The sequence below is a fragment of the Boeremia exigua genome (genome assembly GCF_020726555.1).
Source record: "Boeremia exigua strain MPI-SDFR-AT-0100 chromosome Unknown C7974scaffold_10, whole genome shotgun sequence".
NCBI classification, from domain to species: domain Eukaryota; kingdom Fungi; phylum Ascomycota; class Dothideomycetes; order Pleosporales; family Didymellaceae; genus Boeremia; species Boeremia exigua.
In genome coordinates, this window is record NW_025763527.1 from 981,466 (window position 1) to 1,008,081 (window position 26,616).

At 59.3% G+C, this 26,616-nt stretch overlaps 13 protein-coding genes across 13 annotated transcripts; 7 read left to right on the forward strand and 6 right to left on the reverse strand.

The window, feature by feature from the left end:
* Position 1: 1 nt before the first annotated feature.
* On the forward strand, positions 2-1,647 carry C7974DRAFT_400854 (uncharacterized protein). The gene is made up of 2 exons (XM_046142546.1): positions 2-547; positions 646-1,647. The coding sequence occupies exons 1-2, from the start codon at positions 215-217 to the stop codon at positions 1,552-1,554; spliced, it is 1,242 nt and encodes a 413-aa protein (XP_045994063.1). The 5' UTR covers positions 2-214; the 3' UTR covers positions 1,555-1,647.
* A 143-nt stretch (positions 1,648-1,790) lies between these two features.
* On the forward strand, positions 1,791-3,020 carry C7974DRAFT_427026 (uncharacterized protein). Its single transcript, XM_046144544.1, has 2 exons — positions 1,791-2,126; positions 2,178-3,020. Exons 1-2 carry the CDS (start codon positions 2,054-2,056, stop codon positions 2,813-2,815), a joined length of 711 nt encoding a protein of 236 aa, XP_045994064.1. The 5' UTR covers positions 1,791-2,053; the 3' UTR covers positions 2,816-3,020.
* Positions 3,021-3,100: 80 nt separating this feature from the next.
* On the forward strand, positions 3,101-4,560 carry C7974DRAFT_318032 (diphthamide biosynthesis protein 1; the record flags this gene model as incomplete). Its single annotated transcript, XM_046138628.1, has 2 exons — positions 3,101-3,281; positions 3,335-4,560. 2 exons carry the CDS (start codon positions 3,101-3,103, stop codon positions 4,558-4,560), a joined length of 1,407 nt encoding a protein of 468 aa, XP_045994065.1.
* A 1,427-nt stretch (positions 4,561-5,987) lies between these two features.
* C7974DRAFT_37056 (uncharacterized protein) lies at positions 5,988-7,434 on the forward strand. The gene has a single exon (XM_046139972.1). It carries the CDS (start codon positions 6,100-6,102, stop codon positions 6,934-6,936), a length of 837 nt encoding a protein of 278 aa, XP_045994066.1. The 5' UTR covers positions 5,988-6,099; the 3' UTR covers positions 6,937-7,434.
* C7974DRAFT_416128 (uncharacterized protein) lies at positions 7,375-7,788 on the reverse strand (the record flags this gene model as incomplete). The annotated part of the gene is made up of 2 exons (XM_046143958.1): positions 7,375-7,578; positions 7,669-7,788. 2 exons carry the CDS (start codon positions 7,786-7,788, stop codon positions 7,375-7,377), a joined length of 324 nt encoding a protein of 107 aa, XP_045994067.1.
* A 114-nt stretch (positions 7,789-7,902) lies between these two features.
* Positions 7,903-8,488, forward strand: C7974DRAFT_37052 (DASH complex subunit Hsk3 like-domain-containing protein). The gene is made up of 2 exons (XM_046139968.1): positions 7,903-8,206; positions 8,253-8,488. Exons 1-2 carry the CDS (start codon positions 8,016-8,018, stop codon positions 8,329-8,331), a joined length of 270 nt encoding a protein of 89 aa, XP_045994068.1. The 5' UTR covers positions 7,903-8,015; the 3' UTR covers positions 8,332-8,488.
* A 783-nt stretch (positions 8,489-9,271) lies between these two features.
* C7974DRAFT_37063 (uncharacterized protein) lies at positions 9,272-10,102 on the reverse strand. The gene has a single exon (XM_046139975.1). It carries the CDS (start codon positions 9,952-9,954, stop codon positions 9,340-9,342), a length of 615 nt encoding a protein of 204 aa, XP_045994069.1. The 5' UTR covers positions 9,955-10,102; the 3' UTR covers positions 9,272-9,339.
* A 2,739-nt stretch (positions 10,103-12,841) lies between these two features.
* On the forward strand, positions 12,842-15,498 carry C7974DRAFT_436149 (uncharacterized protein; the record flags this gene model as incomplete). The annotated part of the gene is made up of 4 exons (XM_046145108.1): positions 12,842-13,101; positions 13,166-13,541; positions 13,600-15,426; positions 15,475-15,498. 4 exons carry the CDS (start codon positions 12,842-12,844, stop codon positions 15,496-15,498), a joined length of 2,487 nt encoding a protein of 828 aa, XP_045994070.1.
* A 2,362-nt stretch (positions 15,499-17,860) lies between these two features.
* On the reverse strand, positions 17,861-19,561 carry C7974DRAFT_317963 (cytochrome P450 monooxygenase-like protein; the record flags this gene model as incomplete). The annotated part of the gene is made up of 5 exons (XM_046138626.1): positions 17,861-18,285; positions 18,328-18,999; positions 19,047-19,131; positions 19,179-19,307; positions 19,352-19,561. The coding sequence occupies 5 exons, from the start codon at positions 19,559-19,561 to the stop codon at positions 17,861-17,863; spliced, it is 1,521 nt and encodes a 506-aa protein (XP_045994071.1).
* Positions 19,562-20,671: 1,110 nt separating this feature from the next.
* C7974DRAFT_436153 (major facilitator superfamily transporter) lies at positions 20,672-22,902 on the reverse strand (the record flags this gene model as incomplete). The annotated part of the gene is made up of 10 exons (XM_046145109.1): positions 20,672-20,696; positions 20,748-20,878; positions 20,935-21,008; positions 21,058-21,176; positions 21,231-21,636; positions 21,690-21,820; positions 21,867-22,181; positions 22,228-22,406; positions 22,455-22,616; positions 22,666-22,902. The coding sequence occupies 10 exons, from the start codon at positions 22,900-22,902 to the stop codon at positions 20,672-20,674; spliced, it is 1,779 nt and encodes a 592-aa protein (XP_045994072.1).
* Positions 22,903-23,721: 819 nt separating this feature from the next.
* On the reverse strand, positions 23,722-24,621 carry C7974DRAFT_37100 (uncharacterized protein). Its single transcript, XM_046139992.1, has 2 exons — positions 24,135-24,621; positions 23,722-24,079 (listed from the first exon to the last, which is right to left on the reverse strand). The coding sequence occupies exons 1-2, from the start codon at positions 24,466-24,468 to the stop codon at positions 23,814-23,816; spliced, it is 600 nt and encodes a 199-aa protein (XP_045994073.1). The 5' UTR covers positions 24,469-24,621; the 3' UTR covers positions 23,722-23,813.
* An 89-nt stretch (positions 24,622-24,710) lies between these two features.
* C7974DRAFT_416133 (thioredoxin-like protein) lies at positions 24,711-25,142 on the reverse strand (the record flags this gene model as incomplete). The annotated part of the gene is made up of 3 exons (XM_046143959.1): positions 24,711-24,805; positions 24,856-24,962; positions 25,057-25,142. 3 exons carry the CDS (start codon positions 25,140-25,142, stop codon positions 24,711-24,713), a joined length of 288 nt encoding a protein of 95 aa, XP_045994074.1.
* A 165-nt stretch (positions 25,143-25,307) lies between these two features.
* Positions 25,308-25,977, forward strand: C7974DRAFT_427034 (uncharacterized protein; the record flags this gene model as incomplete). Its single annotated transcript, XM_046144545.1, has 2 exons — positions 25,308-25,525; positions 25,656-25,977. The coding sequence occupies exons 1-2, from the start codon at positions 25,365-25,367 to the stop codon at positions 25,975-25,977; spliced, it is 483 nt and encodes a 160-aa protein (XP_045994075.1). The 5' UTR covers positions 25,308-25,364.
* Positions 25,978-26,616: the final 639 nt, after the last annotated feature.

Genomic DNA, 26,616 nt, shown 5'->3' on the forward strand with positions numbered 1-26,616 from the left:
ACAAGGAATTGTGATGTGCGCGCTTGCGGCTCAAGCTTCTGGCACATCGTGAGGCCTGCCGTGATCGCTGTCGTGACGTAGATCTCACTGGGTGATCGCTGTTGCGGGGCGATCATCCAGCCCGCTTACCACAAACGGCTGACACCTCCAACCACCACAATACGTAACCACAGATCTATGCCATACATAGCTGTGGCTTGCACCATCCACGGATATGTCGGGCTGGTTCACTCTGTTCACCAACTGTCGTTACGTCCTCGACGGCCAGCTCGTCGATGATCATCTCGTTATCTCGGATGAAACGGGGCTGATATTGAAAAGAGATGGCTACATTGGAGGTGAAGCTGTTGACCTGGACGATAACATAATTGCTCCTGGGTTTCTGGAGTTGCACACCAATGGCGCCAATGGCTTCCACTTTACTCACTTCGAGGATGAACAGAGCTATGGCAGGAAGGTAGACGACATTGCCAGGTACTATGCAACCCAAGGCGTCACTGGCTTTTGGGCGACGATACCCACTGTAAAGGGAGAGGAGTTTCAAAGGGTATGTCTGGGTTTAGTTTGCACAAGGAGTACCTGATCGTTACAACGGACTGCTTCACGATCACACGTGACTGAGAGTCGCGAGGCTGACCTTTACAGATATTACCCTCTCTTGCGCCCCGTGACATCTCTAGATCTGCTTCTCTGCTTGGTGCACACGTGGAGGGACCATACTTGCACCCCACGAAGAAAGGCGCGCACAATTCCTCTCTCTTCCAGGCATGCAACACCTCGACGTCCTCTATCTATGGCACCTCGAACCTCATATCCTCTATCAAGCTAGCCACCGTCGCCCCTGAGCTGCCCGACTCCTCCAAAATGATCACAGATCTGACTTCCCGCGGCATCCGCGTGTCGATGGGCCACTCCACCGCCTCTCTGAGCGACGGCCTCTCTGGCCTAAAAGCAGGTGCAACATGCCTAACTCACACCCTTAATGCCATGCCACCATTTGGATCCCGCGACCCCGGTCTCGCAGGCCTCATCACTCTCCCATCCGCACACAGCCCCGCGCCGCCATACTACACCATCATCGCCGACGGCGAGCACTTGCACCCAAACACCGTGTCCCTGCTCTATCGCTCCAACCCCAAGCGCGCCATTACTATCACGGATAGCATTGAGCTCGCCTCCCTGCCAGACGGTAACCACCCGGGGCATGCGCAGATTCCGTTTGAGCAAACGAAGAAAGGCACGCGGGCGACGATTGCGGGCACGGACACGCTGATCGGAGGGTGCATTCCGCTGCAGGAGAGTGTTCGGAATCTGATGGCGTGGAGTGGGTGTGGGATTGCAGAGGCGGTGCGGACTGTGACAGAGAATGTTGCAGGGCTCATGGGCCTTGATGAGCAGGGCGGCAGGGGAGTGCTGCGGGAGGGGCGGAGGGCGGATCTGACGGTGCTGAGTGAGAGCGGAGAGGTCCTGCAGACTTGGATTGCGGGGCACAAGGTTTGGGATAGGGAGGAGGATGTGAGTCTGGCGGAGGACGACAAGGAGAGGAGAGGTTAGCCGTGTAGGGTATGGTGTAGATGGGGAACTCGACGATAGAGGCGTTCGCAGATTCCGTTAGACTAGGGTAGCAATTTGAATACATACACTTTGCTCTCATTCAAGTGACGCATTGAAGTGGTCCTGCAGCTATCACCGCAGATTGTTGGAGTCTGTAAAGAAGACGGAGACTCTTAATGCGCTGGTGAAGACGTTCTTGAACATCTCTACTTTTAATGCTACTGAGCACAAACGAGGTGATTATACGGCGTACAGTCAACCAAGACAGGCCGAGCAGCGTATCCACAGAGACGTCTACAAACACACCAGGAGCCGCTTAGTTACTACTTGAGTAACATCACAGAACCCGTTGGATGCGTGCAGTCAGTGGCAGGTGTAGACGTTCAACGATCAAAGCTGAACTTACCTAGTCAATGAGCAAACGGTCGAACAAATATTAAACTGACACAGTCACAGAGCTGCACAACCAACACTCCACCCACCACCTCAACCCACAGCCATGGACAACGAAGAAACCAACACCACCGCCGCACCACCATCGACCCCCGGGCCTCTCCTAGTCTTCATACTGGGTAAACCACCCACCCACACTCCACCCATACATCGTCTCACTAACCCCCCAGGCGCCCCCTGCTCCGGCAAATCCACCCTCAGCGCCGCCCTCTCCACGCGCCACAACCTCACCCCCTTCTCACTCGGCGCCGACCTGCGCTCGCTCGTCAGCCCCCACCCGACCGGCGCCGCCTTACGCATCGCACCGCTCTTCTCAGCCGCCGAGCTCGCCTCGTTCCGCGCGCACCTGCACACAGGCACACTCGGCCCCGCGCACCTGGCCGCGCGGTACGTCGGCGCGCGCGTGTTCCCGGCCGGCTGCGACCCGACGCGCGTCAGGATGGTGGTCGATGGTTTTCCGCGCGACGCGGGGCGCTGGGGCGCGTTCAAGGGGGTTGTGGAGCCGGTTTGGAGGCCCGGGGAGGGGGGCGTGCTGGTGGTGTTGGATGTGGAGAGGGGGGTTGCGCGGGAGCGGTTTGTGAGGAGGGGGAGGGCGGGGGATGTGTTTGAGAGGCGGTTTGACGAGCATGTGGAGTTGGTAGAGGGGGTTGTGCAGGCGATGGGGAGGGATGGGGTGAAGGTGTGGAGGGTGCGGGGGGGTGAGGAACTGCAGGCGGTGGTGCAGCGGCTGGGGGCTTTCTTGGGCGAGGAGGTCGGTGCAGAAGGCGGTCTTGAGGGAACTCGCCTAGAAGCGTCTGAATCGCCCTGACGCAGCCGCAAGGCCAGAAAGAAAGAGTGATTAGTTTCAACGGGAAGTTGTCTCAATGAAGCGGTTGCACTTGGATGTATTTAGTTGAAATCCGAAGTCTATTGGCAGTAAATAGTGATACTGAACTTCAAACCTGCCAAAAGGCAACTCGTGCGAGTGCAGTATGTGCACTCGATTACTCATTGCTGTCGCTGATGATGTCGAGAGGTGTGGTTGGCGGGTCTCAGCCCTACGAACTTTTTGTTCATCCCACCGCAACCCCGCGACGCGCACGCCAACACCACAATGGAGGAAGACCGCCTAGCCACGAACCTTGGGCCGGACATCGACGAGGGGATCACCGAGGAGCCGGCGGTCGTGCCCAAGCAGCCCAAGAGGAGGTTTGTGGGGAGAAAGACGGCCGAGAAGAGCGGCGAGCAGGCCGTCGACCCCAATGCGAACATCGAGGACTCGAGCGCAATCCAAGGTGTGAGGCGCCTCTGGCTGCGACCTGCAGACGCATCGCTAACACGCCTGCAGTGGCCCAGCCTCGCCGCACTGCCCGGGCCCTGAACGCCATCCCGGACTCGATCCTGCACGACAAAGACATCAACGATGCCATCGCCCTGCTGCCGCCCAACTACAGCTTCGAGATCCACAAATGCATACACCGCATACGCACATCCGGCGCGACGTCAGTGGCACTGCAGTTCCCCGAGGGGCTGCTGCTCTTCGCCACGACCATCTCCGACATCCTCACGCAGTTCTGCCCCGGCATCTCCACGCTGATCATGGGCGACGTCACGTACGGCGCATGCTGCATCGACGACTACACGGCAAGAGCGCTTGGCTGCGACCTCTTGATCCACTACGCGCACAGCTGTCTGATCCCCGTCGCCGTGACCAAGATCGCCACCCTGTACGTCTTCGTCTCCATCAGCATCGACACCACGCACCTCATCAACACCATCGTCGACAACTTCCCCGCCGGTAAGAGCATCGCCCTGGTCGGCACCATCCAGTTCAACGCCACCATCCACGGCATCGTGTCCATCCTGCGCCGCGAAGGCTACAACCCCATCGTGCCGCAAATCGCGCCGCTGTCCAAGGGCGAGATCCTGGGCTGCACATCACCCTCCATGGCCATCCAGCCCGGGCAGCTCAACGCGCGCGGCAAGGAGGAACCCGTCGCCGACATGATCCTCTACCTCGGCGACGGCCGCTTCCACCTCGAGAGCGCCATGATCGCCAACCCGTCGCTCCCCGCCTACCGCTACGACCCGTACTCGCGGCGCCTGACGCACGAAACCTACGAGCACGACTCGCTGTACGACCTGCGCCGCGCCGCGATCCGCACCGCGCAGACGGCGCGCTCGTGGGGCATCATCCTCGGCGCGCTGGGCCGCCAGGGCAACCCGCACACGCTGCGCCTGATCGAGGCCGAGCTGCAGCGCCAGGGCATCCCGTGCATCACGCTGCTGCTGTCGGAGATCTTCCCGGGCAAGCTGGCCATGATGCCCGGCGTCGAGGCCTGGGTGCAGATTGCGTGCCCGCGGTTGAGTATCGACTGGGGCTATGCGTTTGCGCGGCCGCTGCTGAGCCCGTACGAGGCGCTGGTCGCGCTGGGCGTGCGCGGCGCGCCGTGGCTGGACGAGGAGGGCGTGCAGGGCGCGCGGAAGAATTTGTATCCCATGGACTTTTATGCGAGGGAGGGGCTGGGCCGGACGACGGCGGAGCATGTCCGGGCTGCGGAGGTGGGGGCGTAGGTGTAGGGGGTTGCGTTTGGGCGTTGGAGACCAGGACAGTTAGACGCGTTATACCATGGAATACAGTCTCGACGCTGCGCACCGTCGCAATGCAGCGTGTTGGCGGCGCAAGGTGCCGCGCACGACACACGGCGTGTTTCGACGTACGAGGCGTGGTGTTTGCACCGAGTGTACCGTGTAACAAAGTACCATGTTATAGTAGGTATACACTATACAGCACTATACGATCCCTCACGCCTCTCCTCACCACCCCCTTCCCTTCCCTTCCCTTCCCTTCGCACCCCTCTATGCCCCCCTCTCCCCTTTCCCCTTCCTCCGGCCCCGGCTCTCATCTCCCCTCCTTTCCCGAGCTCGCCTGCAGTCTCCCCGTCTAGTACCCCCTCCTAGCACTCCCTTCCCCATCCCCCCTTCCTTCGAGCTGCCTGCCCCTGAGAGTCTGTAGTCCAGGGCTCCGCGCCGTCGGCTTTGCATCATCATCGCCGTCCGTCGACGCGAGTGAGCTTGCGCAGAGGCTTTTTTCGCGCTGGGGGTGTGCTGGCGCGGTGTGGTGAGGAGCTGAGTGCGAGTGCGAGTGCTTGGGGGTGCGTTTCTTGGCTTGGGGAGTTCGCGGGTGCGTGGTTTGGTGCTTTCGGGGGAAGGTATTGAGATTTGGTGGGTTCTTGAGACTGCTTGATTTCGAGACTTCCCGATTTCAGACTTCTCGATTCTAGACTTCCTGATTTCCAGACTTCCCGATTTCAAGCGCCAACTACTTCGTCCCCCATCTCTCCTGCTGATACACACTTCCCCTTCCCCTTCCCCTTCCTCCTCCTCTTCCTTTCGCCGCGTTCCCGCTCTCCGATTTCCGCATTACTGCGTTCGGGCGCGGCTGTACTCTCCACTGCCTGCTGCACCGCCCGGCCTGGCCTGGTACAGTCCGGTCCGGTAAGTCTGCTCGCTCTTCGCACCGGTGTGCTGTTTGCTCCGGCGCGCGGAAGCATGGTCGTGTGGATGGAGTCGGCGGGGCTGGCGTGTGGTCTCGGGTTGCTCCAGAGAGAGGGGGGGGGGGGGGGGGGTGGCGGCCGGAAAGGCGGGCGCGGTGGGAGGGGGGTGGGGGATGGAGGGTGCATGGCGAGATGTGACTTTATGGTCAGGAAGGGGGGGCGTGTGTCTGCAGCGCCGGTCCTGGGAGTCCGCCCAGTCTGCTCCCGTCCAGAGCGCACGCGCGAGCAATTTAGATTCAAATTCAAGTTCAAATTCAAATTTAAATTCAAAATCGAAAGTAGCATGCGTGTGCACAGTCTCAAGATCAAAGTGGTATTGCAATGCATTCTGAATATGGAGAACTCTGCACGGCACGGAATCGAAGAGCGTGCCAACCGCACTGCAGCTTGACGAGTGGGCAAACAGAGTACAGCAGTGCGTCGGCCGCGGGCGGCTTGTCAACGGGCGGGCAGCAGGAGGGTGGGATCTTGGGATTGGTGCCAGTGCGTGGCGATGAGGGAGGCGACTTGCAGGCACTGGCACTCCACGCGTCTGCAGCTTCTGGGTAGATGGTAGATGGCTTGCGCGCTGTTGTTGACCGAGTATGTCTCGCTCCTGCGCCGTGCAGAGCAGGAGAGCAGATCGACCAGCGCAGGACGGTGTCGGAGCACCCGATCTCAGCCAATCCAGTCCAATCCAATCGAGTTGAGTTGGGTCGAGTTTGTCTCTCCCCACCTCCGTAACTCCATGTGCTACATGTGCGTTTCAAACGACAGGACGGCGCGGACAGATTGGTGCGTTGAAGACCGGGTCTGGCGTGCAAGCTGTTCGCACTGCAGTGCAGAGGCGGTTGCACTGCGCCTGCACGGTGGCCGACGCGACGCTCAGCGAGACACGATGTCGTCTGCATCCGCGAGGGCTCAGCGAGCGTCGCACAGGCTCATGCGTACTGCGAGCTCGTGGCGCACTGCATCCTCTCATACCCATCGACTCCAGCACCCCCGAGCATCGCGACGCCACAGGTGTGCACCGCAGCTGCACACTCCGTTATTCCCGAGATCCCCAGAACCCGCGACACGCAATGCAGCACGTGCAATCCGCGGTCCTGCTCCAGCACATGCAATCCGTGGTCCGCTCCAGCACAATCCCCAGCCAACACCACCCTCAAAACTCCCTACACGCTCGAAGCGCAGCTACCCGCTACACGCGCGGCTTTCCGCGGGCCAGCGCGGCGTGTCGCACGCCTGTAGCAGGGCGATCGATGACGGGGCGAGTGCGCGGAGCTGTGCGGTCTGCAGCGATAAGCAGATAAGCACGCGTTCGAATGCGGTAATGCGTGAGATCGGAACCGGAACTGGGAGGAATCGTGGTGGTGGGCGCAGGGGGATCGGAGCGCGGGTCCAGGGGGTGTGATTCGATGCGGGGAGTTGCGGGCGGCAGTGCGAGTGCGAGTCGGACCGCGGAGTGCGAGCGCGTGGGCGCGAGGTGACGGGCGACAGGATGGGTGCGGTTGCGGTGGTTCGGGGGTGCGGGCGGGGTGTCGAGTAAGCGGTGGGTGGTGTGCGGCGGCCTTGTGTCTCCGTCTGATTGCTATTCGCGCTCGAGGTGGATGGATAGAGCCACGCTGATGCCGGCGTGAGATAAATCGCGCTCTCGGTAGATCGCTGGCTGCGACGACGCGCCCAGGCGTGGGCCGTGTCTGAACTGAGTTCCACGAAAGCTGTGCTTGCGTGCGCCGTCGCTGACTGTCTTCCGCCAAAGCCGGTCTTGCCACCACGCTTTCCTAGCTTCTCGCGAGAAAGACGCGACGAGCCGTCGAGCGCGAAGACCAGCGCGCAGTCGACCGTATCCTCACCGCGGCTGCTGCTCCTGCGCCTGCGCCTGCGCCTGCCGCTGCTTCAGCGCCTCCGCCTCCATCGCCTTGGCCTTCTTCTTCTCGTGGAAACTGGCAATCTTGCGCTCGACCTCGTTCTTCTTCAGCACCAGGTTGTCGCGGGCGATCTGCAGGTGCGAGATGATTTCTTCGGGGGACGCTTGCTGGTAGCGTTTGCGCTCCTGGGCGGCGTTAGTGGTGCGTTGGCGGTGATGCGGAGGGATGGGGGAGTGTGTCGAGACGAGAAGACGGAGTGACGTGACGTGACATACCTTTTTGAGCTCCTGGTCAGACTTGAGGCCGGCGCCGTAGATGGTGCCGGCGACGGTGATGGAGGCGACGGCGCCGGTCATGATCCAGCGGCGGACGGCTTGGGCCTGCGGGGTGGCCATGGTGCGCGCGACGGAGGAGTGCGAGATGCGTGGGCGACGCAATGGCTGTGCGGTTGACGTGGTGTGACTGAGGAAAAAGTGCAGCGGCGGGCTCCGTGCGCCAAGGCCCGTCGCCGCGGGAATCCCGACGCGTCCCCGCTCCAGCGACAACAAACACCACACGCACCCCACAGCAGCGACCCAGCGGCAGCCCTCAGACCCAGCAATCGGCGCGAATCGCAGCCGCAATGTCGCACAACGCCCGCCCCAGCACGTCGCGCATCAGCAGCGTGCCGTCGCAGAAGCCCCGCCAGCTGTCGCACCTGCAGGCCCAGCTCGCCCAGCTGACGGCCAATATGGCCGACCTCGAGAGCCTGATGCGGATGACAGCGGGCCAGGCGCAGGACATGCGCGCGCTAGGCGGCTACACGGGCGCAATGTATGCGGTCACAGACGGTAGAAGATGGCGCGGCTAACGGGCGCAGGTTCATGGCCGCCAGCAAGGTGCTGGGCGAAGAGACTGTCAAGGGCGGAGGCAAAGAGGGCGCGCAGACGGGACAGTGAAGAGGGATATGACAGCGGAGAGGTTGCGCGCGGTAGGACAGTGACGAGCTTGTGAAGAGTTGCGCGGACAGACAGTGAAGAGGTCACGCAGTTGAGAGGCCGACGCGCAACGGCGGTCCGTCCCCCGCGCCGCACCCACGATACCGAGATACCATATCTACCAGCCATGGCCCCGTGCTAGGAGATAGCGGAGGCATCCGCGGGTTGAGATACCGACGCACCGGGACGTCTGGCCTGGGCATGGGTCAGGGCAGATGGGGCAGGAGGGGACAGGTGGGCGAGGAGGGAGGGCCGCAAGACATGTGTCGACGACATGGCTTCATCGATATGGATATCTGTCGTGCAGTCGTTGGGCCAGGGTTTCACGCCCTGGGCCGTCGAGCACGGAGGCTCTTGTGGGGGTAGCCAGCCATGTCGCGCCGTGATACACGTCAATGAAGCATCTCCGCCCTCGCCGGCGGCCGTCGTCCCTTCGCTACACCGTGCAAATTTGACGTCGCCAGCGCTGAGACCGGCCGCAGTCCAGCGCAGCAGGAGCGGGCTCCGCAGCGCCTTATCAGCCCGCCGCTTACCCCAGATTGCCTCTCATTGGCGCGTCTTCTCCATGTTATCCACGGTGCTGCGCGACGCGCTCGCGACCGCGCACCTACCACGATAAGATAGGTTTCACTTACTCCGCAATAGGAAGGACAGCGCTCAGGAATGGTCCAAACGCTGCCAGATAGTCGCACAAACGAGTGTTATTGGCGTAATGCCAGCGATTCTGTGAGGCGAGCGCGACCACGCGCAACCGCTGCTAGGCAATGTCGCTATCATGGCGCAATGCCAGCTGATAATGGTCTCACCGCGCTCTGGGCATCTTGTGTGTTATAAGTAGACGCTGCTCCACCACCTGCCTGGCCACGCCGTCCACCCTCACTCGAGTCCGCTCGCCTTCCGCTCCGCCGCCGTCTGTGATCCGCCCTGTGCCAAGCTGGACGCCTGGTGGACTCCATCCTGACCCTCACCTCACGCCTTCATCCAAACTTCCAAACTGTAAAGTTGTTGACGATGCTGTGACGGCCCCGAAGGATCTCGTATCAATACTGGGACCGCGACCATACGCTGCACACGCCAGACAGGAACTTGAAGTGAAGCGTCGAGCGAAGCGTGCACAACACTGGAGCCTCGCATCTCAACACGGCATGTACCGTTTCGCGACTCGTACCGCACGATAGCGCGGCACCAGGTCCGGTCCAACAGCCCAAAGCGTGCGGCCGCCAGGCAACACGCTGACTGAGGCTGACCAACAAGGCCGCGAGGAAGCTCGAACGGGGAGGCTCGCTCGCACATCTCCACGTCAGCCCAGCAGCGCGCACACGCCGCGCACACGAGCAGCGCTGCGCGCACACGAGCAAGACCCTCTTTGGCCCGTCGTCCGTGTCGATGCGCCGCCCGCTCCACTCGCCCACATGCCCACATGTTGATCGCAGCCTGCGGTCGCCCGTTTCTCCAACAATCCGAGCGCGACTCCAAATTCAATTGCGTACCGTTTGTATCGCGCACCCCCACAGTATCCCGCGTGCCTGCAGGGATCGGACGTGAGGGCGTTCGCTGCGCCCGTTTCCACTGGCTGCCACGCATGCACCGGAGTATTAACGCCGCCTCGGCGGTAAGTTCAGGTAGGATTCATGCTTCCCAATCGAGCGCGCAGGATGCATTCTGCCGGCCACTGCAGGCGGCTCATTTGCACGCATTTTACCCTGTGTGCCAGTCCCCGGGGTTTCCTGGCTGGCAGACGCTCCGAAGTATGATTACCGCAGTCTGATTTCCGAAGGTATGATTCGAAGCCAGCGCTTTCAATAGCAAGAAAGGCCGAACGCGCGCACGTAGCCACAGCATCGCAGCCTTCAATTCGGTGCAATGCATGGCCTGGCAGGTTTAGGTCCGAAATGAGTGGGCCCTGTCGGTTGATCTGGGCTTTGGCATCCCTGCGCAGCCATGCAAGTCAGATGCAAGTGGCTTGACAGGCCCGCGACACCAGGGAACCACCTTGACCACCAGTTCCCAAGACAGCAAGCGCAGTGGGGGTCGCCGTGCTTCAATCTCCACCTGCGCGCTGCCCGTGCATAGGGGTTCTTCCATTTTCATAACCAGCGGGCGCGAGCGTGCGTGCGTCGTGTGCCCGTGGTGCATTTGCATTTGCATTGTGACATTTGCTGCCGCGTCATAGGCTGGCGTGCGTTCATTGTTTACGGGAGCGTTGTCACATGCGAAAAGCCTCGCCTCGTGCACGGTAGATTCGCGGCAGACAGGGGTGCAGCGGATGCGCGATGTCGAGCACCACCCCGGCTCGGCTGCTGATGAGTCGCTCATCGCCAGTGTGCTGCGATGAACAGGTACCGGGTTCGTAAAGCTGGAAATAGCAGAGTCGATCGGTGGACAATAATGACAGGTGAAACATTGACCGCAATTGTCCGCCACTCAGGGTCCTGGACGTGAAATCTCTCGTGAAACATGGTGATTTCCACTTGACATTTACCTACGCATGCAAGATGCAGTTCACGCCTACGCATGCAAGCAGTTCACGAGTGGTGCTGGTGAAGGACTGCAGACGGCCGTGGCGTCTATAGACTACGACTATGTAATGCGATGTGTAGGTCGGAGACGTTTGCAGATAGCGGTGGAGCAGGTGCGTCGATGCCCCACCATCCAGAGGTGCGGTTCAGCATCCCAAACAGCGCCAAACAGGAGCTGCCAACGAAGAGACCCGAACGCCCCAGCCCCGAGTGGACTGCTGTTGCATCGAGAGTCCGGGTCCTGCCTCTCTTTATTGAGGGAGGCTCCACATTCCGCATCATCTCCGCAGCCGTGTGGAGAAGGGACAATCTGCCGCGGCTGTAGTGAGGACTTGTGAGTACAATACACAGTAGGTAGGTGGGAGTGCTGTTGTACGACTACAAGTACAGCGGTCGTTTTCTAGAAAAGTCACGGCTGCGTCATAGACGCATGCACGACGTGAAAAGGGCCTTTTCCGGAGCACATGCCGTCGAATGGAGAGCGGCGTGGATGAAGATTCTCCAGACGGCTGTTGGCTTGCGTCGAGGTCGGATGTGGATGTGGATGTGGATGTGCAGAGGCGTGGTCGGAATAGACTAGTGCTCTGGGCGCTGGTGGAAACGTGCTGCACGCCATGGGCGCATCCGACGGTGGAGCGTCGTGGAGCCTCGCCAGGACCCTGAGATGGGGTGTCGGGCAAAGTAGGAACAGCCGTGACGCAGGTCGTGTTGCGCAGTGCACAGAGGCGGAAGGGGTGGTCCTACATCGGGTATCGAGGGTGGGATCTGGAACCCGCGACCACGACGGCCAGCCGTTTCACGCATTGTTGACGTCGGGCCAGCTGAGGCCGGCTGCTAAGGACCCTCGCAGGGTTCCGTGCGACTCATGGAGTGGCCGTTGTCGGCAAATTGCGGCGGCAAGCCAGTTGCACGCAGATGAATTGGGATGACATGGACGGGCACGACGAGCAGCGACGGAGCAGCCAATGGGGGCGCTGCTGCACGGGGGCTGCCAGATCTGCAGCTCGCTGACGGCGGCGCGGAGGCAGCGGCGTATTGCAGACACAAATTCTTTCACGAGGCGTGGCCTAGAGGTGCAGCAGCATCGGTGCAGGTGTGCCTGGTGTTGAGCGGCGGTGGACCGAGAAACTTTCCACATGTGGACGAGCGCCAGACGAGCCCTAGGGTTCCAAATTTCGATGCTGCACGGCGCTCGTCTGCGCGGAGCAGGGGGGGCGCGGCTGCATGGGCTCATTCCTGGACGCGGCGGGCCAGGGCAGGGCGGGCACGATGCATGGCTGCGAGGGCAACACCGCTCTGCAGCGGCACTGGGACTGCACTGGGACTGCACTGGGGGGCAGCAGCGGGCAGCACACGACACACGACACTCCAGCCGGCACCGTTGCTGCGCGTCCAGCGTGAGGTGCGGCTGGCGCACGGCGGGCTCGGCTGGCTCATGGCTCACGCAGCGCACGCACCGCAGCCAGCGCCCTGACCCGCGCGACCAGGGCCATTGGCGAGCCAAGTGGGGGTTGCGTGGGCGCACTGGTCGCTGCAGCGGCACTCGGGCGCAGACTGGTGGACTGTGGACTGGTGAGCGGGCCATGGCTGGGTGCTCGCCGTCACTGCGCCCCTGCTGGCCCAAGTGCAGCCTCCAGTTCCCCGTGGAGCAGAGAACAAAAGCATCGTGCTGTCCAGCCCGCAGACGCTCCGCCTTGCCCACTGCACCGCCGCCGCTGCCCGTCGCCCTGCCCGTCGCCCTGCCCGTCCTCCCAGTGCAGCATCCAGCGCAGCATCCAAGCCAGAGTCGGCGTTGCCCTCGGCCCCAGGCGCCCCAGCCCACCGCCGCAGACACAGGCCGCTCCGTGGGGTGCGCCCCAGCACGCGCCCGCGACGACATCATCGCAGCGCCCGCCGTCAGTCTGCGCACCTCGCCTGCGCTCCCGCCTGCGCTCCCTCTGCGCACCACCCTCATGGCCTTCGACCCGCGGCGAGAAGGCAGCCCCGCGCCGCCGGGCATGCTCGACGAGCCCATCTTCCCGGCCTTTGGCAGCGACAGCGCCAGCCCCGCGTCGCCGGCCGAGCTGCAGAAGAACGACCCGCTGGGCACGCAGATCTGGAAGCTGTACTCGCGCGCAAAGACGCAGCTGCCCAACGCCGAGCGCATGTCGAATCTGACCTGGCGCATGATGGCCCTGAACATGCGCCGCGCCGAGGAGCAGCGCAATCGAGGGTACGGAAGACGCCATGCCGCGCTCGCCTGCGAATCCGCCTGTGAGGCCTGCTAACACCGCCAGCCCCGACGTGCAAGCCCCGCCGCCCGCCCGCCCGCCGCCGCGCACCGCGCCCAGCGGCATTGCCCAGCAGCTGCAGCGCTCCGCTGCCCAGCAGCCGCCGCCGCCCGACGCCATGAACCTCGACGACTTCATCTTTCCCTCGTCGGTCGGCAGTCCGGCCGGCGTGTCGCCAGAGCCCAGCCCGGAGGGTCCGTTCGCACATGCAGCGCCCGGGGTGCCGATAAGAAAGCCGCACGCCCCCAGCGACCACCACCACGACCTCGCCCTCGCCCTCGCCCACGCCTCCGCCCCGCCCGTCCCGCCGCTGCTGCACAGAGAGAATGAGTTCGGCTACGTCGCCCGCCACGTCCGCAAGACCAGCATCGACGAGCGCCGCGTGAGTCCTGCCCGCCCTGCCCTTATCGCCGCCTGCCTGCTAACCGCGCCCTTATCAGCCGCCCAAGCGACGTGCAGAGGCCTCACCGCAGGTGCCGCCCGTCAACAGCATCATGATCCCCACCGACGCCCAGGCCGAGGCGGATTTGCACCACTACTCGCTCGACAACAGCATGCAGCCGCCCGCCTTCCCGGCCTCGCAGGCCCAGGTGCCCTTCTCCATCGACACCTTCCAGCTGCCCGATGACCCCGCCCTCAGCTCCGCGGGGCCCTTCCAGCAGAACTTCAGCTTCTCGCCCGTCGGCTCGCCGCTGATGAACCACGGCGCCTCGTTCCCGCACATGTTCAACCCCAACTCCATGGCCTCGTCGCTCAACTCCACCGACTACTACTCGCCGCCGAGCTCCGCCTTCCCCTCGGCCGTGAGCACCCCGCAGCCCATGAACGACGACAGCCACATGTACTTTGACCGCCACGGCATGGACATCCGCAGCCAGCACTCCTCGGGCGTCTCGTACGGCTCGCACCGGCCCTCGACCCTGTCCAACTCGATGCAGCCCGGCTTCGTCTTCAACCCCAACGGCGGCGGCCCCGACTCCGTCTTCAGCCCCGTCACCAGCGCCAGCTCGTCGCTGCCCTTCTCCGCCACCTCGTTCGGCCACTCTAGCCACGTTGACCCCTCCCACGTCCTGCACAACAACCTGCCGCTGCGTCAGCAGCACGACATGCAGATACCGCCCAACGACAACATGTTCACCTTTGGCGCCGACTCGGACGCCGAGGACGACGAGGGCAGCGCCTTCGCCGACCGCAACATGCCCTCGCAGGACTTCTCGCCCATGGACGACGGCTCGCTGGACTTCAACCCCAACTACCAGTGGGAGACGAACCTGTCCAACCAGTTCAACCCCATGCAGGCCCGCTACCCAGCCGGGCCGCCGCGCAAGACGGTCACCATTGGCCCTACCGAGATTCACTCGCCGCAAGACCACTGGAGTCCTAGCAGCCTTGGTCGCACACACGGCTCGGCTGCCTCGGTGAGCGACATCCGCAACCGTGGGAACGATCCGCGACGCGGGAAAATACCCCGCACCACCTCGACGCCAAACACGGCCGGATTACTGCACCAAGCCATGCACGGCCGCACCCAGTCCTCGCCCAACTCACCGCCAGAGACAGGCCTGCAGTCGGGCTTCAGCTCTGCTGCGCCCTCTCGGCCGCAGAGTCCCGGCGGCACCAAGCCCGGCGAGGGCGGTGCACCGACAACATGCACAAACTGCTTCACCCAGACCACGCCCCTCTGGCGCCGCAACCCCGAAGGCGCACCGCTCTGCAATGCGTGCGGCCTCTTTTTGAAATTGCACGGCGTTGTTCGGCCACTCTCGCTCAAGACCGACGTCATCAAAAAGCGCAACCGCGGCAGTGGTAATGCCCCAGTAGGGCCGTCCTCCACACGAGCCTCGAAGAAATCCTCCCGCAAGAACTCGATTGCCATGACACCCGTCACCACACCGAAAGCGGCCGAGTCTGAGTCTCCCAAGTCGACGGGGTCAGGCGGAGGCTCCACTAGCGTCAATCTCGCTCCAGCTGCCTCGAAACCGGGCGGGGTGGTCCCCATCGCTCCTGGTCCGCCCAAGACCACCAACGCAGTCACCGCCATACAGCCTCGTGGCCCAAGCATGACACCGAGACGAGCACGCGCACAGAGCAAAAGCGGCACGCAAGAGCTGGAGATGGCCGACGCTGACGACACCAGCGGCAAGGCACCTCTTCGCAGGAAGGACGCTCCAATCGCAGCTCCAAGCCCGTTCCCGAGTCAGAACCTGGGGTCGCTCCCCATGGGCGCGATGGGTCAAGGACTCCAGTCCTCAGGTCCCGCAGAATGGGTATGTTCAGTATGTGAGATATATTTAGCTGTCAACTAACACGCGCAGGAATGGCTGACAATGAGTTTGTAATGTCTGACGAAGACGTTTTTCGCGAGTTTTGAATGCCTGAACCCACGCGCTTTCAGCATCATATCTGGAGTTTGGGTCTGCTATGGCGGGACGCTTCAGTTCGCCACATGTGTTTTGTTCCGATCCTCGGATCGAGTTTGATACCTTTTTCTTGCTTCGCGTACAGCAATGATTAGACAAGGGCTGCTTTTTGGTCAAAGGCCCCGCTCTGCAGCCGCGTGGAGGAGGCAGGCGCTCCATGGCGCTGCACACCGCTAATTGGGGACGAGGTGACGTTACGTGGATGGGCGCGGTGGCACGCAGACGGACCGTGGTTCCATCGCGTCCATCGCGTCCAGGGAAGGAGTGTGTCCTGCACGAGCTTATGAGAGATATCCTGGGACTTGGGTTGCAATAGACGGCGCTACGGGGTGTTTTTGGCGGGACGCAGTCGGCTTGACGGTCCCGGTTGCAGGTGTTGTCAGACACCCGCGGTGCGCCTGTTGGTTTTGGAGGGAAGAGGCGGCAGCGGCGGCAGCGGCGCTACTCAGAGCCCTTTGAGATTCAAAGCAACAATGCTATCCATGTATCTTCCCTGCAAGTCTGCACGTCACGTGGATGGTGGTGAACGAGCATGACATGACACGACAACCGATACGGCGGTGAACTAACACAGCGCGAGGTAGGCCAGCAGCAAACCACTCATATACCAAGAGAGATCAACCTAGACCCCCCAGAACAACTCGGCGGTGAAGTATCACAGCACCCCTCCGCCATCAGCAGACTACTCATATTACAAGGGACACCTATACAACCCCCCGGCGAACAACACAGCGGTAAACTACCACAGCACATCCATGCCCGTGGCGGGTGCCAGAAGCACGCTCGCAACGGCGTAGGCTCACAATGGCGTAGGCTCGCAACGGCGTAGGCTCGCAAAGATGTAGCCTCGCAGCAGTGTAGGCTCGTAGCAGTGTAGCCTCGCAGCAGTGTAGCCTCGCTCCCCCGGCGCGACGAGAGCGAGGCGCAGCTCCCCATCTGCAGCGGCCGGTGCGGCCGGTGTACGGAGCCTGGGGGTCTTCGATTCGGATGTCCCTCAGCCGCGACCGCGTCCAGAATACAGTGCAGAACGCAGACACGCACGTGTATCGCGTGCACTGCACTGCACTGCACTGTACACGGCCGCGCACTGCTCACGGGCCGTTGCTACTATACTATACTATACTATACTATACTATACCTGCCACCCGGCACGACCAGCTGTATCGTATCGTATCCCGTCCGCACCCAACGCCGATCGCGAGTCCAAGAACAGCCCCAGTTGCACGTCCGGAGTATACCGATCCAAGCCCGCGTCCAGATCTATATGCGCTGCCGTCCTAAGCCGCGGCGGCCTTCGCTGCTGGCGAGCCTGCCACGAGACCAGAGCGGGCGTGGAGTAGCGGAGTCGCACGTACGGCAGCAACGCTCCCGGCAGCGGGCGACCTCGACGGGCTGCGAGCCCGCCTGGAGCCGGCGGATGGCGTGCCCGGGCTGACACGATCTGGGCGCATGGTGAGCAGGCTCAGGGGCGCGAAGGACAGAGACCGACCGGCGGGGCCTGGGGGTCTCGACTGAGCATGGCTACTCGGGAGCTGGTGCAGGGGAGTGTCTGGGGTTAGCGTGTCATGGGCGGATGACATCTCAGCCCTCGATGCTCGTTGAGCGTTGCGCCGGTCGGAGGAGAAAGGCGTTGTATTTGTCCACCGGCTCTGGCTTCAAGATCGCTGTGTTCGAGTCGCCTGACGATGCACAGCGCCGGCGTGGCGGCGCTCCGAGCCTTCACACACCCCATCACACCACGCAGCTCGCCATGTCCACGCTCCTCGCATCTACCATCTTCCCCTATGTCCAGCCATCTCGCCCCCACCGTGCCAGTAGATGCTCGCGACGGCGGCGTTGTAGCAGCGTACCAGTCCCACGGCTGCGCGAAGTGAACTTCCCCCTTCCCCTGAGCGGCTCACTATAATCTGACTGTGCGTGCTAGGCCGATCGACGTTCTGCGTGCTGGAACCTGACGGCGGTTGGTGCGTAGCCTGCGGCCATCTTACTGCGTGGTCTGGGTCTGGGGTCGTCTGGCTGTGTGGGCAACGATGAGTTGGACGTGGGTGGGTGGTGGATGAGGTGGGTCGTCTGGAGGATGGCTGGGAGGGAGAGAATGGGATGGGGGGTTGAGATGTTGGTCGTGCGTGCGTGTGAGTGAGAAAAGGTACTTAGTGTTGATATGCTGGATGAAACAATCTCGATTTGAGACGCTTGATCCACCAACAGTCACAGTCATGATAAGAGAGAGACAACGAACGTGTCAAGTAAAGTCCTGGTAACCATCTGTCAACTCCTATCCCTACACCTGAACCTTCCTAAACAGCAACGCCTTCGTCGGATTCGGCGCGATGTTCCTCCCTATCTCGATCTGCGCATACCTCTCCGTCAGCCCGTCCGGCATCTTAATATCATACTCGAGCACCATCTTCGCGACAATCATCTTGATCTCATTGGCCGCGAAGAAGCGCCCGGGGCACGCGTGCCGCCCATACCCGAAGGCCAGATTCTGCTCGTTGGTGGTGACAAACTGGTTGCGCGCGTGGTCCGTCGCGGCGCCGCTGCGCCGCAGCTTGTAGTGCCGCAGCCCGTCGAAGGTGCCGCTGTCGGGCCACAGCGCCGAGTCGGAGTACACAGCCACCGAGGGCACTTCGACGACGACGCCGGGCGGGATGTACTGGCCGTTCGAGAGCGTGATGCCTTTGAGGACGCGGCGGCCGAAGGAGGCTGAAAATTAGTATATACACTGCACAACAGGAGGGGACGTACTCATGCCGGGGGGGAAGAAGCGGTTGACTTCCTTCATGTAGCTGTCGAGCTTTTCCATCTGCTGCAGGGCCTTGGTAGTGATTTCGCCGTTGTGCTCGGCGAGGACGCTACGGATCTCGTCGCGCAGGGGGCCGATGTATTCGGGTGTTGCCGCGAGGGTGTAGAAGATGTTGGTAGCTGTGAGAGAGGTGGTGTGGATGGCGGCGAAGATCAAGCCAAGCTGGCATTGAGCATACTGCTCCACGGGCATGTTCTCTCCCTCGCTGCGGTCTAGCATCCACTGCGTCATGTCGTCCGGCTTCTCCCAGTTGGGGTCTTTCGCAGCTTCCCGCCTTTGCCTGATGAGAGGGTGGAGATACTCAGTCAGCTTCTTCTCTCTCTGGCGGAGGCGGCGGATCTCGGGAGTTCGTGGTGCCATGAAAGGCCTGAGCCAGGGCCGTAGCTGCTTTATAGCAGTCACCGAATCGATCAAGTCCATAGTGTAGTTAGTCGCGCAGTCAAGGTACTCGGGATCTTCACATAAACCAGGCCCAACAAAGACACGACCAGACACCTGTGCGACAATGTCGACGATGGTCTTGTAGATGTAGACCTCGGTCCAGTCACTGCAGTCAGGCATGTACTTGTCGACGCAGGTGTCAACTTCTTCCCGCACGATGGGGTTCATACGGCCTTTGGCTGTTAGTGGATCGAACATGCATTTGAACCCTCGTACTAACCCAGAGCAGGAGTAAGATCTGACCGAACAGAGTGTACTACAAGATGAGACTCTGTCAGCAGCTTAGTGTACTTGGTTTCCATGGTCTGACATGTGTTAGGCTTGTGACATGGTCTTCTAATTGAACACTGACCTTGTCAACGGCCCTGGGAAAACTGAGAACATCATCAGGAAGCTTTCTGAGCTCAGGCAACAGGCTAGTCGGCACAACAACGCTATCCTCCCCATCGGACGATGCAATGCGGTACACAGAGTCTTTGAACTATCAGCTGTTAGTGGATACCAGTGCAAGTGTAGGCTGCTTACCTTCTCATAGCCTTCAATATACATCTTCTTCGCAGAGCTGAGGTACGCTTGCCGCTGCTTCTCTCCAGAGGACGAACCTCCAAAGATAGGCAGCTTCGCCAACTGGGACTTGTAGTTGAGTTTGGGTAAGAATGCGCATACCACGAAAATCAGGGCAGCAATCGCCGCCGTCTGCAGTGTATGCGCCAGTCCAGTGTACTGTAGCTCCATGGCTGTGGATGAAGCGTGGTGGTGAAGCGTGAGGCTACTTCAACGCAGCCATATTTAAACTCTCCGCCATATCCAAGCGCTGAAGAGCACGACTCCATGATCTGCGTGAAACGCTAACACGGCGAATACGGTCTTGGTAAACAAGCAATGGGGCTTCAAGCGAGGGTGTTTAACCTCATCCGCTAGCGACGACATGGAATGGCGCCCGTCGATCACGGCGCCGTTGCCGCTAGGGTCTCATCGTCCAGGGGCCAAATTAAATCACCGATGTAACGAACCAATCGCGTTTGCTTGTTTACGAAAGTACTGGAGATGTGCATAGATGCTGTGGAGAAGCTTGCTGTCGTGCACTCGGATGGGCGCCTGCCGTCCCTACCGGTCTCATCGGACCGCTGTGACGTGCTGAATGAAGTCCGCTTGCCTAACTAGGGGGTTCTTGCATGACCGCGTTCCGATGTGCAAGGCATGTGTGCATCGTCAAGAGGTCGGCTGACAGGTGTCGTTGGGTCGAGTGAGACAGCAATATCCGCTTCTAAGCTAGTGCCGGCTCGTCCCCTTGAGTCTGTGTGGAGGGCTTCTCCACCGCGTCCCCACATTGATGGAAGTTGGAAGCGAGTTGTCGACGGAAGTTACGAGCGAGACATGTTGTGGCATCTTGGATGTCTGACGTTGAGATTGCAACGACGCAAGCGAGCGTGTCGGCCGACATGGGTGCGCACGCGAGGGCCTCGAACTGCGTAGAACCTGATACATGCATATCTGTGTAATATGCTTTTTGGGTAGTAGCAACGTCTCGTATCGGGCAAGCCATCGGAACGAATTTGTCAGGATGCTGTCAGATCAGAGATGAATTAGCTTTGGTACTAAGTAATGTACACGGTTTGCGGGACAGACGATGTTACACTCCGATTTCCTGGTAAGTTTCGTCTTACAAGGGTAATTTTGTTTGAAAGTTTCTTATTCCTGTTTCCGTCTGGTTCATTTTGACACTAAATTCTGATGCAGTACCGTGATAAGTGCTACAGTAAGTAGCAACACGAACGAAATTTTGGAACATTCCGTGCCGTACATACAAACGACTCCTGATAGCGACTCGCTGTCGCACGTCGTTTAGGTTGCAAAGCGGAAGTCGAGACTATCAAAGATGTTAGTTTCCTGAATTCACCGGTATCCAAAGGACGCTTACCGCTTGTTGCCCTCGTCTGTTGTGGTCGTCCTGTAGTTTTCTCTTTCTTCCTCAGTAAACGTATCCCAGATATTCGCCTTCTGGCTGTTTCGCCATCGGTAATAGAAGTAGGTCCCGGGGTATTGGAAAAGCTGTGCGGGGTAAGCTTCTGTTACGAAAGTCTGCATTTGGACTGAGCCAAACTTACACACATCCAGATACAGATGACTAAGAGGCCTTTGTTCGCTTTGAAGTATCGCGGTGCATCGGAAGGTTGGTAGACTTGGGCTATTCAGCATTCAACCAGATTTGCCGCGCAAGGGGCACTCACTGTTGGCGCCGATCATGCCACTGACTTGAACGGCCATATTGTAAAGCGAGGCAGATACCGTTCGATTTTGGACGGAGCCGGCGTTCCTCGACGTCCAGGCTACTTGAATAGGGTGGGTGCTGGTTTTGGTAAGCTTCTAGTTAAACGTGCCCAAACTAATTAATAATACGTACTAAGGGAAAGAGAGCAACACTGTGGCGATGGCAAAGTATGCCCAGCCACTTATTGGATCCTTCAGCGCAATCAGGGCAGCGAAACAAGGAAGCAACCAAGCGTCTTCCGCCATCGAAACGAAGCTCCTGTTGTTGACTATCTCACTAAACGCAGTGATCAAGAGCATCGTGATGCTGGAGCCGACAATGTACGGGATTGATAGTAGGTTGGACTGGATGACGTCGAATCCAAGATCTCGAAATGACAGTGTCAGATACTGCGACACTGGATACTTGGGAATGCCAAACAGGAGACCCAAAGCAAACAATGGCCACATGTCGTAATCTTTCGAGCATTTCCAAATCTGGGCGACGGAAAGGCCCTGTCGGTTGTACATACCGCCCTTTTGAGGATCGTCTCGAATGACTGTGGTATACTGTTAAATTCACTGCTCTGATTCACATTGGGCGTCAGCTTACCGGAGTTTACGATAATCTTTTGTTCCTTCTCGTTAAAATATCCTTTAGGGTTCCACCAGCTCTTCGTCCTTGTAGGGCACTGCGGCATAAGGAAGAATGACATCAGTCCGATGGTAAATGTGAACATTCCCCTGTTCGATGTTAGTATCAGCACGCCTAAGTCAAGGCGGCACTTACTCGATCAAGAACAACCACCTCCATCCTTCATAGCCTAGAATGCCACGCATGGAGACCAAACCCACAGCTGCAAAGCCGACACCAATATCAACCAGCTGCGATGACATCCAGAACCATGCCAGCCGGATAGGCAAGCTCTTGCCTGTGTAGAAGTAGCTGAGATAGAGAATGGTATCAGGTATGAAGCCACCCTGAAATGTAGCAATCAGGTATCTAGTAGCGAGGAAAGACGCCCGGCCTTTCAGAAAGAACTGCATGGCGGAGATCAGACTAAACAAACAGATTTGTATGGGGATCCATAGATCTGGACCGATACTATTAAAGTCAGCCGTGCTGTCAAATAGTTCTCAAGAACACTGACCGTTTCGAGATAAGCTGCGATGGCAGTTCAGCAACAAGGAAGCCGACACGTGCGATAGTCTGACCAGTGTTGTAATCACCACGCGTGAGATTGAGATCGTCCAGCATGTTGTCTGACACTGCATTGCTGATATTGTTTCGGTCGATGTTCAAGGCTGCAAACATGATACAGACCCAAACCTGACTCCATTAGTCGTTGACACAAAGACTCCGGACGATAGTTCGTACCATAATCTTCCAGTCGACCTTTCTCCGGATGGCGTTCTCTTCGCGCCAGCTCCAGCGGAAACTGGGGTCAAATGCGGTCCAGTTCTCCCACTTTGGGTGGATATAGAGGCTCTTGAGCTCTTCGATGTTATCGGAGTCCCATATACTTGGTTGGGTGGCCACCTGCGCTGGTCAGCTGTATGATATAAGTCCTGTGCAAACTAGTACGTACCGCATCGAGGTCGTATATATCCTTCTTTGGGCCTTTGCGAATGCCTAAGAGGCGTAGAACGTAATCTCCCAGCACTGCGTCAGACCGCTGTGTCTCTGCTGTTGCTAGGTTGGTGACGGTTGCGGCCTCCTTGACAGGCTGTTTGGCATCGATGCCGCTCGACGAATCGCGGTCATCTTGGTCGGAAGCAGTGGATTTGGCAACCGGGGAAGGGTTGTTTGGACTCTGACCTGACATGTTCAGTATCAAGACTGGTCAGTCCGGGTTCGATGCTTCGTTTCGTCCTGCGCCTGTATCCAAGATGACCAATTTGACAGCGAACGATCGACAGTCTCGCAACGAACTGACTGCAATGCACTTATAAAGATGCTCTCGGTTATAATGGCAGCACCAGGCCCACCATTCATCCATGTCGCTTCCATCACTCAATTGCCCAAAACGTGCAATAGGCCACACAACACGTTTTGGTGGAGAAGTGAATGCAGATTCTTTGCCTGAACCCCTGTGAAACACGTCTAGTGGACATCACGCAAGGACGTGTGGCCATTTCGTTCATGTTTGCCGTGGAGATGTTGAACCATGCGCTGTGCCAAGCATATCGTCATTTGAATTGATCTTGCGCAATTGAGCGGTCCTCGCATCGAAGTCACTCTGGCAAGCGCATGAACAGTTATCTCTAGAGATTCGTTAGTAACGAGAGGGTTTGTGGTCATCCTTTAGGTGCTTTGATCACACTGATTAACGAATGAAGCCTATGCTACTGATACCACAGTTCATTGGTACCCATCTTTATGGGCTATAGTGATCACCGAAGGCAGGACACAGATGTCACTGCACAAATGTTAACGTAAACATGCAATGCACCATAAATCGCACCCTTGAGTCAATGTCATCGCCAAAACAATAGGATCTTCACCGTTGCGCTCAAGATCGAACAGACCCTTGATGCGGTCGAACATACTTCAGATCGTGCATGCAGCAAATCGTCGTTATCATCAGTCGTTCATTGACATGTGGCGCAGTTTGCGTGAGAAGGTACGAGGAGTGTCAGCATGATAGTCGATGCCAACAATGTCTTGTTCCCGATCTAGCATGCTTGGCCCCACATTATTTCATTCGTGAGCCAATCACAGCGACTCAATTACTGCTTAACATCCAGCGCTCTCTTGCTTCGCATTGCTTTGGGTGCGCAATCGTTGACTTCCAATCCGACTTCTATACCACAGACGTCTTATAGTCGTTCTGGTGCGCATCCTGTACCCAGAGTAGATGGTGATAAGGGCAGCGCCTGCCGTTGGTACGCCATATAGGATGAGACTCCCCGACCCCCCAGCTCCAGCGCTCTGGGATATAGAAAACGCGCTTCCACGATCAACGCTCCCTTTGCTTGATTGCCAGGCAGCTGCACGAGAACCTGCGCGGTAGTTAGCATGAGCCAAGATACCTTACGGTTAGATCAGAAGACGTACCACGCCTGACGCCTGCCAATCCGAAGCCGAATCCGTGGTTCACCATCGCAACGCTCCAACCTGTGGCAGCAGCAGCAACCAGTCCAGTAGTGAACGGTCGCCTAATAGTCTGCAGTTGTAGGCGTGCAGTTATGCGCTTGATGTGATTCATTAGCCGCAGTGGAAGTGTCATTCGGTCGTGCGAGAATGGCGTTTGGTACTTGTTCAGCGCACTGACAAGATGGGTGGAGTGGTGTAGGTGAAAGCAAGAGGAATGGAGGTTAGTAAGGGGCGCTGAGGCACAGGTTACAGTAAGCGCCGTGTCCCCGACACTGTAAACGTGGAGGACTGCCATGCAATCGTCGACTGCAGAGGGCGAGAAAACATTTGACGCATGCTTCGTCTTTTAGATCGAGAAAATATTGGCTCGCTCGCGAAGCATCAACTGGCGTTGCATGACGACTGCTGGCGAAGGGGGTGGCTGCTGGAACAAGTACATTCGTCATAATACACATGTACACTGGCTGTGCTCGAATTTGCCGCTGCTCTTTCGAGTCTTTCTCCTGCCTCTCCTCTACCACGTTTGGTCCGTCTCCTCTATGCCGACTCAGCCTGCACAAGCTCGGAGACCTTCTGCTCGATCGACTTGTCGTCCAGACCCTTCAACTGAATCTTCTTCTCCTTTCCAAAGTCTGCTCATCTGTCAGTGCCATTGGCAGTGTAGCGTGTCGACCAGACGCACTGTATCTCGCATAGAGCGTAGGCTCGAAGCCGCTGGCCTCGCGAATGAGGATCGGAGTGTGCGGGTTGTGCTTCTTCATTGTGGGGTAGCTGCGCTGGAGGAAAGTCCTGTATTCCATATTAGCCATTGGGCTTGTCATTTCCCGTCTCTTCCAGCAGCGCCGGCGCATCGCAAGCCTTTTGTGTGCATGGGGCGGCGTACCGTGTCGCAGCGCTGTGCTCGCTGGTCTGGCAGAACAGAAACCGCAGCTCCTTCAGCCCCGTGCTGAATGCATACTTGGACGCCATCGTGTGTCGTGTTCGGGCGGTGGTTGGTATCAATTGGTGGAGGTCGTCGCCGTCGCCAACTGACGTGAAGCTCTCGCAGACCCGCCGCGCCAAGCCAATCGGAGCACCGCTCAACATCATCCGAAATCTGACTTCCGGCATCGCGATAGTGCAACAACTCCTACACCGTCGACCACCCACGATCCCTCAGCTCGCACCCTCCGACGGTCCACCGCTGCCACCATGTCTTTCCGCCCCGGCTCCCGCATCTTCAGCGCTTTCCGCACAAACTACCGCCAGTTCTACACCCGTCGCTATGCCTCAACAGCACCGGGCGCCGAGCAGCCCACCGGCTTCGCTCGCTTCTGGAACTCGCCCATCGGCCCCAAGACTGTCCACTTCTGGTACGTCTCGCTCGCTCTCTGTCCACCGCAAGGGCACTGCCAATTGCTGCCCGCAACCTGGCAATGCCTTATCTCCGGGCTCGGAGCGCCGCACAAGCTGTGACTGCACACATGCTGACTCCTTGCACAGGGCACCTGTTATGAAATGGGCCATGGTTGCCGCCGGCGCTGCCGACTTCGCGCGCCCCGCCGAGTCGCTCTCGCTGACCCAAAACTTCGCCCTCATGTGCACAGGCGCCATCTGGACGCGCTGGTGCTTCGTCATCAAGCCCCGCAACGTCGTTCTGGCTGCTGTCAACGCCCTGCTGTTCTGCGTCGGCGCCACACAGGTCGGCAGGATCTACGCGTATAACCAGAGCCTGAAGACTGGCGAGTTGGTCAAGGCCGAGGGCAAGGAGCTGGAGGCTGACCTGAAGGCGACTGCGGCTAAGGCCGAGAAGAAGCTGTCATAGAGCCGAGCAGAGAGCCAAAGTTTTGAGGGGACTGTGGTGTTGGGAAGGGAGGGTAGAAGGCAGAGGTTGGGCATCTCCAGCGAGAGCCTGTGAATGAGGTCGCTGATTCTGGTGTACGATTTATCTCGACATGCGAGCATGGCACAATCGATTTGACTTGGCAATAATACATTGACTACTTGGACGCTGATCTAGACACTAATCTTGCACGCGGTCCCCGAACCACAAACGCCCTCCAATAATCTAACCCTCGCCGGGCGAAGTCGATGTTGAAAGACGGGACGTCGGTCAAGCTGCAGTTGGATGTTGTTGGATGGCTAGTCTGTTCAACTCCCTTCACACTGCTGAACATGACTCCGCAGCATATCAGGGTCAAAGATTTGTTGATTACAACGTTGGCAACGCAGGCGCGCTGTAAGGGGTTGCTTGGTGGCTAGCTGTCGCACCTCATCTGAATCTGTCGCCGAAGAATCTGCAGGGACACCAGGATCAGTCGCGCTGGTCGCATTCCTGGCCCAGGAGAAGACACGGCTCTTCGAGGAGTCTGTCGAGATTGACTCGGAATCTCCCACTTGGGACGTGGGTTTGTCGAATGTCCACTCGAGGAGACGATCTTTTAGAGCCCCTCCAAGCCTGCGA